Here is an 11323-nt window from a genome sequence, read left to right on the forward strand (position 1 = left end):
AAAGGGGGAGTAGAGAGGGAAAGTGTTATTTTCACCTCTAGTCTCTTGAAAAGTATAAATACGAATGGCCAGCAGAAAGTGGACGAGGTGGTCAGAGAAAGTAAAGAGCGGCACGAGGCAGGTGAACTGTGTTGCAGAAACAGAATGTTAGGAAATGTCTCATCTACCCTCCACTTTACAAGTGAGGCCACTAAGCCTGGACCAGTGAAATCAGCCGCCCAAGGCCCAGCACCTGGTTAGCTAACAGGTCAGGGCTATCAGAGGAATAAATACAGTACAAAGACTTAACATGTCCCTTCCTCTCAGAATCTCCCCGAAGTTCCCTAACTGGCAGCGGGGTGCCGACACCCCATGCAGACTGCCTAGACAAGCCACATCTGTGATCCCCCCCTTCGGTGGTCGCCTCTCCAAACACGGATCTGCTGACACGGAGGGAACAGTGCATGGACCTGATCCCTGGCTACGGGGCTCTGGAGTCCTTTACAAGCAGCTGTCCTCAGTCCCTCAGCTCTGAGGGGGAGGGAGGGGAGGCAGATGTACCTTTCTAACTCACTCCAAAACAGTTAAGGCCACTTAATAAACACCTCTGATGCTAAGTACCTCCCCAGGGGTTAGAGTCTGATGACCTAGGTCGACAACTATCAACCTGCACTAAAGAAGCCCAGAGAAACACCTAAAGAGGGAACTTCCTGGGCAATAGAGATCCCAGCAGGAGACCGTCAGGTGAGGGTGAGGCATTAAAGGGCCAGCAGGAGGAACACCCCTAAGCACACAGGCTAATCTCAGCGTGGCTAGGACTCCTGGTTCTATCAACCGCTAATTGCGGGGCGGGCGGGCTACCTGCAGTCATGGAACTTGTCTGAGCCTCGGGTTTCTTCAACTATAACATAGAGATAACAGGATCTACAGCAGACAGGATAAGGGAAAGGATTCAGCCATCAAAACAAGCCATTTAAAACACAGCACAGCCCTTAACCCAGAACTAGGGCTCAAAGAAATGTCAGCCATTGCTGTTAAAAACAAAAACAAAACCTCTATTAAGATTTCTTCTGGGAAACTAGGGAAAGAGGCCCCCAAATCCGGGTCACCTGGCTAGAATCCTAGACGCCGAGGGAATTCACCATTAGAGGGAACCATCTTCACCAGCCGGCCGACTTTACTGCGAGCATCTGTGTATAAAATCACACTGACAAAGCCATCTTCAGCACCGAGTGGAGAGATGATGTCATTAATAATCCCGTTAGTAGGGCAGGCCTCCTGCCAGGGTGTGAGCAATGCCCGGGGCCACTCGGCTTTGCAGGGCTGGGCATGTCAGCAGAGCAGTGAAAAGAGTAACGAGGAACCGTTTCTGCAGCAACACGGACAGAGGAGGCAGAGAGGAAACAGTGGCAGCAAGGGTTCTTCAGAAGCATCCACTCAGGAAATGCGGCAGATGCATCACAGTGCAAGACAGCAAGAGAGGGGTCGTGCTGGTCACAGCCATCAATATGGAGGGCCTTTTCCGGTCCAGGCTCTACAGAGGCAGTTGGCAGCTACAGGAGCAGACTCTCATGTCAAAACGCTTGAGTTTGAATCCTGGCTCTGCCACTTCCTAGCTCTGTGATCCTGGTAAAGTGGCTCAGGTTCTCTGGGCCTTACAGGGTTTTTGTAATCATCAAGCAAGTTAAGGGTTAATATGTGTAAAGAACTTAAAGCATGCCTGGCACACAGTAAGCGCCCAATAAGTGCTAAAAGGCAAGGAAAAAACAACAACAGGGACTGACAGTAACACTTCAGTCATGCTGTGGATACCCCAAACACACTCATGCAACAACAGCATCGTTTCAAACACGCAACCTCACCGAAAACACGACAGAACTCAAAGTCTGCCTTAGAAGTCTGGGCGGAAGGTACCTGTAAATCTATCACTTCACATCCAAGCTTGCCCTCCAGAGTCAAGGACAGCATATGACAAACCAGAAAAACAAGAAAGGTAAAAGTAGGAGAATTGGAGGCCCAGCTCAAGGCCCTAACCACAGGACTCATCAGATGCAATTCACAGTTTTGCTGAACGCCAAGGCATGCATGAAGGTATGAACTAAACCAGGACCACATGAGAAACTGCCAAGCCCTGACCTTGAAAAAATGCGGAGAGCACCATGGCTGTCAAACCACAACCGACAGCTTCACCCTCCACCCCTAGCTCCTCTAAGCACCTTTGCTACTGGACAACTATAACGCTGGCTTGGGGTGTCACCCCTCTCTGCTCAACTCTAAGAACCAATTCATCACAATGACGGTATAATTATGAAGCCTGTTTAAGGAGCATTGCTGCAGAGTCACTCACTCACTCCAAAATACAGTTAACTAAAGTAATCTTACCAATAAGCCTGGAATTCTTAGCCTGAATTCAGGGGGGTTCATAAACTTGGATTGGAAAAAAGAATTACATCTGGATTTCATGAGCCCCCAAATGAAATTCAGCGTTTCCCTCAATTACGAATGTAAGCAACACACCGTGATGGTATTAGCAGTACCTGCGACTCCAACAAAAGATATACTTACATAGCTTTAGAGGTGTTGGAAACAGCTCCAATACTGCTTACATGCATCAGTACCTCAAAATTAAAATATTTATTAGACCCAAAACCAAATCTTGATATTTAATGCTTTAGTAAAGAAACATATATTACTATGACACAGATTTTCAAATATATTTTTGAAATATATTTCAATATACTTGGTTCCCTTCGAGATCCCATGTATTTTATTCAATGCATTAAAACATCTTTCTGAAAAGAGGTCTACCATCTTCACCAGAGTACCAGAGGGGTCCATGGCACAAAAAGAAGGGCTAAAAGGGGCTTCCCTGGTGGCGCAGTGGTTGAGAGTCCGCCTGCCGATGCAGGGGACACGGGTTCGTGCCCCAGTCCGGGAAGATCCCACATGCCGCGGAGCGGCTGGGCCCGTGAGCCATGGCCGCTAAGCCTGTGTGTCTGGAGCCCGTGCTCCGCAACGAGAGAGACCACAACAGTGAGAGGCCCGCATACCGCAAAAAAAAAAAGGGCTAAAAGGATAAACACTAACTACACACAAAATAAGTGCTTTACGGGGAAGGAGCTAATCCCGCCCACTTTTCCATCACTGGCCCCTGGTGGTAACAAAATACTGGTAGATGCCTACACACATTTACAAATCAAGAAACCCAACACAACCAAATACAAATAAAAATTCAGCCCAAGCATTCCAGCTCTGGTTGACAGTCCATTTATTCCACATCGTCCACATGATAAAACGATAATGGTACAGAAGTACCTGGAAGGGCCCTGGCAACCACTTGAAGGCCACATGACACAGAAAGTATAGGCAAAGAAGGCGGTTTCCTATGGTGGTGGGACTAGGTGAATTCACCACCTCTCTGCAGTGGGAAAGAGGAGTGTACAGGGAGCTGAATGTGGACAGTATCCCAGGCATCCGACACAGCTAAGAAAGCGTCACCTGCTATCATCTGCCTACAAACGGCAGAGGAGAGAAGCAGACATACCCCGCCGGCCCTGTCTACACAACTCTGCTTACTCTCTCCCTTCCCTTATCAGTGTCTGCAGAGAACAAAATGGATATCCAGCACTGGCCCCAACACAAGTGCTACAGCCAGTCATGCTGAGCAGCACACAGCCGGCCTCGATACCAACACTAAGTAGCTCCGCAGAGTGTCAGCTTTGCTGCAGGGACACCAGGAGGCCCGTCCTTCAAGCGCCCGAGTGAACCGAGCCTGGCCTCTGCCTTTGCTGGGACGGGAGCCCTGCTCTGTCCCTCTCGCCCCCCAGCACAGACAACACAGAGGGTCTCCATCAGACCTCTCGTCGCCCCCACTGCTACCACCTAGGCCACAACGTTCTTGCCTGGATGACCCCCAGCCCCAACTGGTCCCCCTCTTTTCTCTCATGCGCTGCCCATCTATTCTCTCTGGAGCAACCACCGGGAAAGGTTTAAAATGTAAATCAGATCAAGCCCTCCAGCGGCTTCCCACCATGTTAGAACAAAATCCAATTCCCTCCCAAGACCCAGAAGACCTCCTGTGATCTGGTCCTGCCTGGCCCTCACCCTCTCCCACGCCCACTTCTCTCCTCCAACAGGGCCTGGGCCAGGCACATCTTAGGGCCTTTTCACGTGCTGCTCTCCCCTGGCTACTTCCTCATTGCCTTCTGGGCTCTCTCTAATGCCACCTCTTCGGAGAGGCCTTTCCTGATTTCAGTTTCCTGCTCTCCAGAGTCACATTCTGTTCCTGTATTCTGTGTAACTTTTCTTCAGAGCACTTATCACTACCTGACATTACATTTCTTTACTGCAGTGATTATCAACCCCATTTAGGGAGTGGCTTTAAAAATTGCCAATGCTTCAGGCCCCACCTAAACTAATTAAGTCAGAATTTCATGGAGTGGGCCAGGCATCTCTATTCTATAAGCCCCCCAGCAAGTGATTCTAATGTGCCGCCAGGGTTAGAACAGTGCTTCTCAAACGTTAATGTGCATGTAATGCACCTGGAGATGTTATTAACCCCTCGATTCTGATTCCACGGGTCTAGGGTGGGATTTGACAGTCTGCATTTCTAACAAGCTTCCAGGTGATGCCAATGCAGCTGGTCAGTGAACCCTTCTCTGAGTTGCAAGCGTCTAAAAACCATTGTCCAGAACTTTCTGCAATGAGGAAAATGTTCTAAACCTACGCTGTCCAATGCACCTGTGCTTTATCAGCACTTGAAATGTGGCCAGGGCAGTTGAGAAACTGAAGGGTTAATTTTAGGCTACTATATTGGACAGTGCAAGTCTAGAATGTATGTGCTCCACAAAGAAAGGCATCAGGGCCTGGCCATGTGGAGGGTAAGAATCAAGGATTCTTCCAAATTCGTGGCCTGAGCAGCCCTCTGTGGATTGGCTATGAAAATCCAACCAGAGGCCTAGATGGCCACCGCCTCAGGAGTGGATCAATATTTACCTAAGGCTGGGAGGCAGATACAAGAGACTATATTGAGATCCCTCAGTAATTAAAGCATGTGGTAAGCCACAGATGACTACCTTGGCTTCAAGACTCAACTGCACATCATCATGCAAGGCCCCCCTAACCGTGGACCCAGGCACACCTGAGCACTCCCATCCCTAGGCATCCATGATTCTGGACAGCCTTGTGGTTACGGCCTCACCACGCTTTATTGCATTGATTTGTTTATAGGATATCTGTCTCTCCCACTAAGCTTCAGGTTGCTTCAAAGACAATGCATGCCTCTTGGGAATTCTGTTCCCATCACCTAGCACACAGCAGCACTTAATAAATACTGAATGAATGACAGGGCCTGGAATTCACCACGAACAGCATTAGTACTTTTACTGTTAATCACAAGAAAGAGAGAAATTGAATGGGGGGTGGGGGAGAATGGGGGATCACATAAGAAGGGATCATTCCCTCCTTGAATGACTCGAAAATTTCCAGACACCTATATCCAGATTTACAGGACACAGCATAACAAGCTGGCCCTGTCTGATCCACAGAGGCTCATTTCCGAAAATAAGAAGGGACTGGGCAAGCAGATGATGTCCTTCTGACAATAAATCTAAAATCTGTTAGTCTGGGATGTGGAAGCGCTGTTTTTCAAACAAGTCACAAAGGGCTAAGATTCAGAATCACACTCTTGCCTAAAAAGTACGTAGGCCGTAGGCTGGGTTCCCACTAATAACTGCTGGGAGGCGCTTCTGGCCCCAAGGACAGCAAGGCCCCTGGGAGTCTGTGCAGCCCAGATGCTCATTCTACCCCTGCAGTTAGAACCCTGCGCTTGTGACAGCAATGAGATTTCCAAGGCAACCAAGGACAACAGAGTGGAGAATTATGGCCCGGAAGGAAGTAGATTAAATTTTAATACTCACGAGTCAACATCAAATTTATTTTTAAAACTACATATCTGACAAAGCCAAATAAGCAAGACAGAATGGATGATGCTCTAAAGGAGGGTCTAACTATGAATATCCCACACATGTATACAATTTTTCCCTATTTTGAGAATATTTCAAAGAGCTCAGACTCAAAGAAACTGAGACAGCAATAAAAACCCCCAAAAGGGGGGGGAGGAGGGTTTTCAGATTCAGCCACAACTACTTATTTTTTTTTCCATTATTTCCAAAAACACAGGGCAGATTCCAGTTGAAGTACCAGACTTTGCTAAAATTGTGCAAAACAATTACTTCACCAAGAGAAAGCGATGATCACAAAGTGAAAATTTTAAAACACAGCTATGTGCTGACCTGCTGCCAAGACAACAAACTGGTTAAAAAATAAGCGACAGTGAACATATAGCAGTTTTCCATTCACTTACTCATTCAACCATTCCTTTCCCTTACTCCCCTCCCCCCCATGTAAATCCCGGCTTGGGGGCCAAACACCCTCATCAGGTTCTATGGATTAACTATCATGTAACCTATTAAAGCAGTTAGCATTTAGTAAACTGGTTGTCTACCAGGTATTGTGCTGTGTATTATCTCATTAAACCCTCACAACCCTCTGAAGTAGACGGGTATTGTGATTGAGACTTTAAAGCCAAGGAAAATGAGAAAACATTAGGTATCTCACCTAAGTTCACACAATTGCCCAGTGGTGGAGTGCGAACTTGAACCCAGGTCCATCTGACAAAGGAGTAATTTAGAGAATTCAGCATTATTAAAAGTAACAGAAAGCAGCATCATTTTGGAAAACAGCATGAAACCAAGTTCAAACTCCAACTCTTCAACTTACTAGCTCTCTAACCTTGAGCAAATTAACCTCTCTAAGCTTCAATGTCCTCATGTGTAAAGCAGGGATGAGGAATAAATACAACAGATGTGAGGTTCATAGTACAGGGGAGGGATCCATTAGCTACCCACAGTCCAGCTACAGGTGTACATATCAAAAAAAACCCTTACACTTCAACTGTAGGACGATTTTTAGCAGACATAACCTATCTTGGAAATAATAGGTTCACAAACATTAACCAGTTTAAAATTAGTTTACTAATTCCATGACACATTTGTTTAAACACAGGACCAAGGACTTGAAAATTTGTCACAATACCCACTCTCATGTCTCATTTCAGTATGAAGAGCAGATGCGTGTTTAAAATCAAAACATGAGGGCATCACTGGTTAAATAAAACTGTTTCAGATTTAGTTCTCTCATAAATGTAAGCTCACATGTACCATTATCTTAGTATGTATACTGAATTTGCTTAAAGTGAGACAGACCTGTAATGATTTGGGGTTTTTTTTTTTCATTTTTGAGACTTTAACCAATTCTTGTTCTTGGATGGAAACATGGAGCTAGCCTGCAGTTTAGTAACATGACCAAATCCAGTCTCTCTTTAATCTGCTCAGTAACTGAGCTCTAGGGTAATCTCCTGCACAGCATACAAAAAGAGCTCTGGAATTACACACTGCAAACTAAAATTAATCTGGAAAGGATACGTCAATTTTAACAGCAACTCCTATTTGCCTAGCTTTCCAGCATCTGCCAGTGTTAGTAATATTTAACTGACAAACTTCAGTAGGGAAAAGAAACAGAACTTTAAACACAATTAAGCTTTCTTTTTAAGGCACTGTGTACAAAGCTTCCTTCCCTTAAAAGATATTCAGCTACCTCTTGGGCTGCAATCATTCCATAAACATTGTTAATGGTGTATTTTCAAAACAGCGTGAAAATTTCTTCTTGCTTTTCAACCAGCACTTCTGAAAAAACTTACTACGCTCATCCCCATCTGCCTCATTTGAAGGCATAATCTTGAAGCCTTGCTAATACAGGTAGAGTTAAGTGATGTGGGATCACAGAGCTCACTACAAAAGGTTACATTCAGCTCTCCTCTACAAAAAAAAGGGGGGGGTGAGGAAGGAAGGGGGGAAGAAAGCCCTATACTATACTTAAAACACTCAGAATGTTAAATCTGCTACTTTTGATTTAGCCAATTATTGACTGTTCATGTCTACAAAGAAAAAAATTTCCATTAAGGGAAAACATTCTGTATTTCTTTTCCCCAAGCAATTCCTAACAGCAGCTGCTTTGTTCAAGTCGGCAAAAACCTGAATGCCATCGCTTAATTTAAAGCTCTCTGGTGACCTCTCCTCACTCACTCTAGCCCAGTCATCTCCTTCTAAAATACCTACCATACCCCATTTTAAGAACGTTACTTGACGTTCTGGCCAAGAGGAATTTAATCATCTCTTCGACACTGGCACACGTGTGGCTGGCAAACCAGTTCCCTGTTATGAGCCAAGCACCTGATACAGTGTCTCTGACCCTCATAACCACCCTGGAAAGGATGCATTGCTAGTCTCGTTTGATAGGTAAGGAAAATGAAGGCAGAAAGGTGAGGAGCTGCCCCAAACCACAGTCGGCAGTGGCCCTGGACTCACGAACTCTGCCTGCCCTTCAGTCCCAGGCTGCTCTGACTGTCACCTAAGCTTGCGGGTCCTAAGCGCTCTCTCCGCAGGATGTGCAGGGCTTACTAGTTAGCACTAGACGATGACTTTGCACCTTGACTAAAAGCAGGCCTTTGCCAGGCTGATGGGGGAAGGGAGGCGTCCAGAGCTGCGAGCAGGTAAGACACACGTCCCCGGGGGTCAGCAATGGCCTTTGGATCGGAAGCCCGGCTCGCCCACTCCTCCCCGGGCGCCGCGCGGCACGGCGCGGGTCAGGCCTTCCTGGCTAAGGTGTGCACACCTTTCCTAGGCAGCCGGGGTCCCCCGGACCGACCCAAGAGTCGTGCAGAGCGGGTCCCGGGCACACGGGCACCGCGCCGGGCAAGCTGGGGACAGGGGCACTCCACGCGCTGAGAGGGGGACGCTGGGGGGCCGCGGGCAAGCCGACGACCCCGGCCACAGCAGCCGAGGGGTCCCCGCTCACCGCCGGCCCCGACTCTCGGGCTAAAGTTGGCGGCGCAGGGAGCGGGGGGGACGGCGGGGCTGGGTACCGCCCGGCCCGGGGCCCCGCGAGGGGAGGAGGGGGGGCGTCTTAAAAAGGCCCAAGGTAGGCAGCCGGCAGCCGTCTCTTCTGAGCCACCTCCACGGAACAAAGGGCTTGTTGCGGGCAGGGTTCGCCCAGCTGCGTCCGGATCCCGAGGAAAAGAAACTTTTCCCGGGATGCGGGAGCCGGGCCCGGGGCGGGGGCGGGCTAGCGGGGCGCGGTGCTACCTGCGGCCGGAGCCGCCCGCCCGGCGAGGCCCGCCGGCGCCGCTCACCTCCTCGATGGCCGCCACCGTGTTCCGGCACTGCGCCGTGCGCGTGGTGAAGCTCGAGGCCGTGGGCGCCTTGTAGTCTTCATGGGTCTCGGCCACGAATTCCGACACGGAGATCTGGTCCGGCATCGCCTCAGAGCGCGGGCGGCGGGCCGCAGGGGAGCCGCCGCCTCAGCCGCCGCGAGGGCTCCGACCGGCCGCTCGGACGCCGACGCCGCCGCCCTCGCCGCGCCTGCAGCTCGCCCGGCCGGCGGACAAAGGGAAGCGCCGCGGGAGCCGCACGAGCCGCCGCAGGGCGCGGGTCGGCCGCCCGCGGGGCCCGGCGGCGGGAGCAGGGGCCGCGCGCGCAGCCCCGCGCAGCTCGGGCCCGGCCCGTCCGCCTGCTGCGCCGAGGGCTCCGCTGCCGCCTATCCTCCCGAGCGAGCCCCGAGGCGGACGCGCACAGCCGGCGGGAACTACCCGCCACCCAGCCGCGGGCCCCGAGCGCCTCCCGCGGAGAGGGGCGGGTCCGGGCCGGGGGCGGTGGCCGGCCGGGCGCGGGGCGGGGCGGCGCGGAGGGCCGGGCCGCCAATCCGCGCGCTCGCCGCCGCCGCAGCCGCCGGGAAGCTGAGCCTGCAGGAAGGAAGGCGGCGCGCGCTCCGGCTCGCTGAGCCGCTCGCCCGCCGCCGCCGCGCGCCGCATTGTCTCGGCGTTCGGGCCCCCGCCGCGCGCCGGGGTTCCAGGGCGCGCCCCGCCGGGCCGGCGGGTCAGACCGGGCCGCGTCCGAGCTTCCCGTCACTCACTCCCACCCCGGGTCCGCGAGCGCGCGCGCAGGGTGCGCTTGACACCTCCCGGGCCGAGCCACCGTCCCCCTCTCCCGTCCCCGCCCCACCCCCGGTCGTGGAACCCTTCTTGGTGTCCCCCATAAACCGCCGGGAATGCCCGTCCGGGCGCGGGAGAAGGTGTGAGGAGCTCGCCCCCTGCAGGACCATGCGCGCCGCTTGGCAGATGCCTCCCGCACCCCGCCCGGCAGCACCCGCCCGCCAGCTTGGGATTCGGTGACAGCCACGAGAAATGACCATAGAGTGAGTGCTTTTGTGCCATCCAATCCTCACGACCTTGTGAGGCAAGTAAAGAGATGGTTATGTATTTTACATAGAAGGAAGGCAAACGATGCTCCCGAGAGAAGCTGAGTGGCCCAGTGGGCTTCATATCCAAGTCGGAGCGCTTCCGAGGGCTTAACAGGACCCCTGGTCAGTGTCCCAGTCGTGTTTCCTATGCATTTTCCCTAAAATCCTCGGTCGTTCTCGGTTGGTTGGAAACAGTTTCAGGGTACTAGGCCAGGATCCACTCTGGGCGGATTAGAATACGCTGAAATGGTACTCCTGTAGGAAGTGGAAGGGACCCAGGGAGTGTGTGAGAGAACCAGGAGAACGTGCAACAAGAGAGGGCAAAGTTCATATATAACTGGCCCAGTAAAGAGTTTGAGTTAAAACAGATTTTCATTGAACGTCTTAAGGAAACTCTCATAATTATTTTTAAAAATCCAGCTTGCCAGGGGGAAAGAGGGTGAGGGATAAATTGGGAGACTGGGGTTAACATAAACACACTACTCTATAGAAAATAGGTAACTAACAAGGACCTACTGTGGAGCACGGGGAACTCTTCTCAATACTCTGTAATGACCTATGTGGGAAAATATTCTAAAACAGAGTGGATATATGTATAACTGATTCACTTTGCTGTACAGCAGAAACTAACACAACGTTGTAAATCAACTATACTCCAATAAAAAATTTTTTTTAATCCAGAAGTTCTGAAGACGCTGGTCCAATAGAATCACACCCCATAACTCTATACCAGGCATGTGGCATGGTTTCTGTAGCTGCCAGCAATAAACCCAAGAGAAACTTTACAAAAACCTTTTGTGCATCTGAAAAGGAGGAAGTGTGAGAGACGTTGGAAATTCAATACGTGAGACAAAGCAGTCTCCTGACACTGAAGGACAGTGGACCAATCTTTTTTAAGCTCCCTTGTAAGAATTTGCTATATGCGGTGGCAGCATGGGTCAGACATTATGTATGGCCTTTGGTATTTTAGTAACATTGCATATGAAAT

General features: G+C 50.5%; 1 protein-coding gene across 4 annotated transcripts in view; it reads right to left on the reverse strand.

The window, feature by feature from the left end:
* The window catches only part of ASAP2 (ArfGAP with SH3 domain, ankyrin repeat and PH domain 2), a 156903-nt gene extending 147235 nt beyond the window's left edge, over positions 1 to 9668 (reverse strand). For all 4 annotated transcript variants that reach the window (XM_060027128.1, XM_060027125.1, XM_060027124.1 and 1 more), the window contains exon 1: positions 9230 to 9668. In XM_060027128.1, the coding sequence (XP_059883111.1) occupies positions 9230 to 9355 (126 nt within the window). In that variant the 5' untranslated portion in view covers positions 9356 to 9668. The remainder of the gene's footprint in view (positions 1 to 9229) is intronic.
* Positions 9669 to 11323: the final 1655 nt, after the last annotated feature.

The sequence above is a fragment of the Delphinus delphis genome, chromosome 12, assembly GCF_949987515.2.
Source record: "Delphinus delphis chromosome 12, mDelDel1.2, whole genome shotgun sequence".
Taxonomy (NCBI): domain Eukaryota; kingdom Metazoa; phylum Chordata; class Mammalia; order Artiodactyla; family Delphinidae; genus Delphinus; species Delphinus delphis.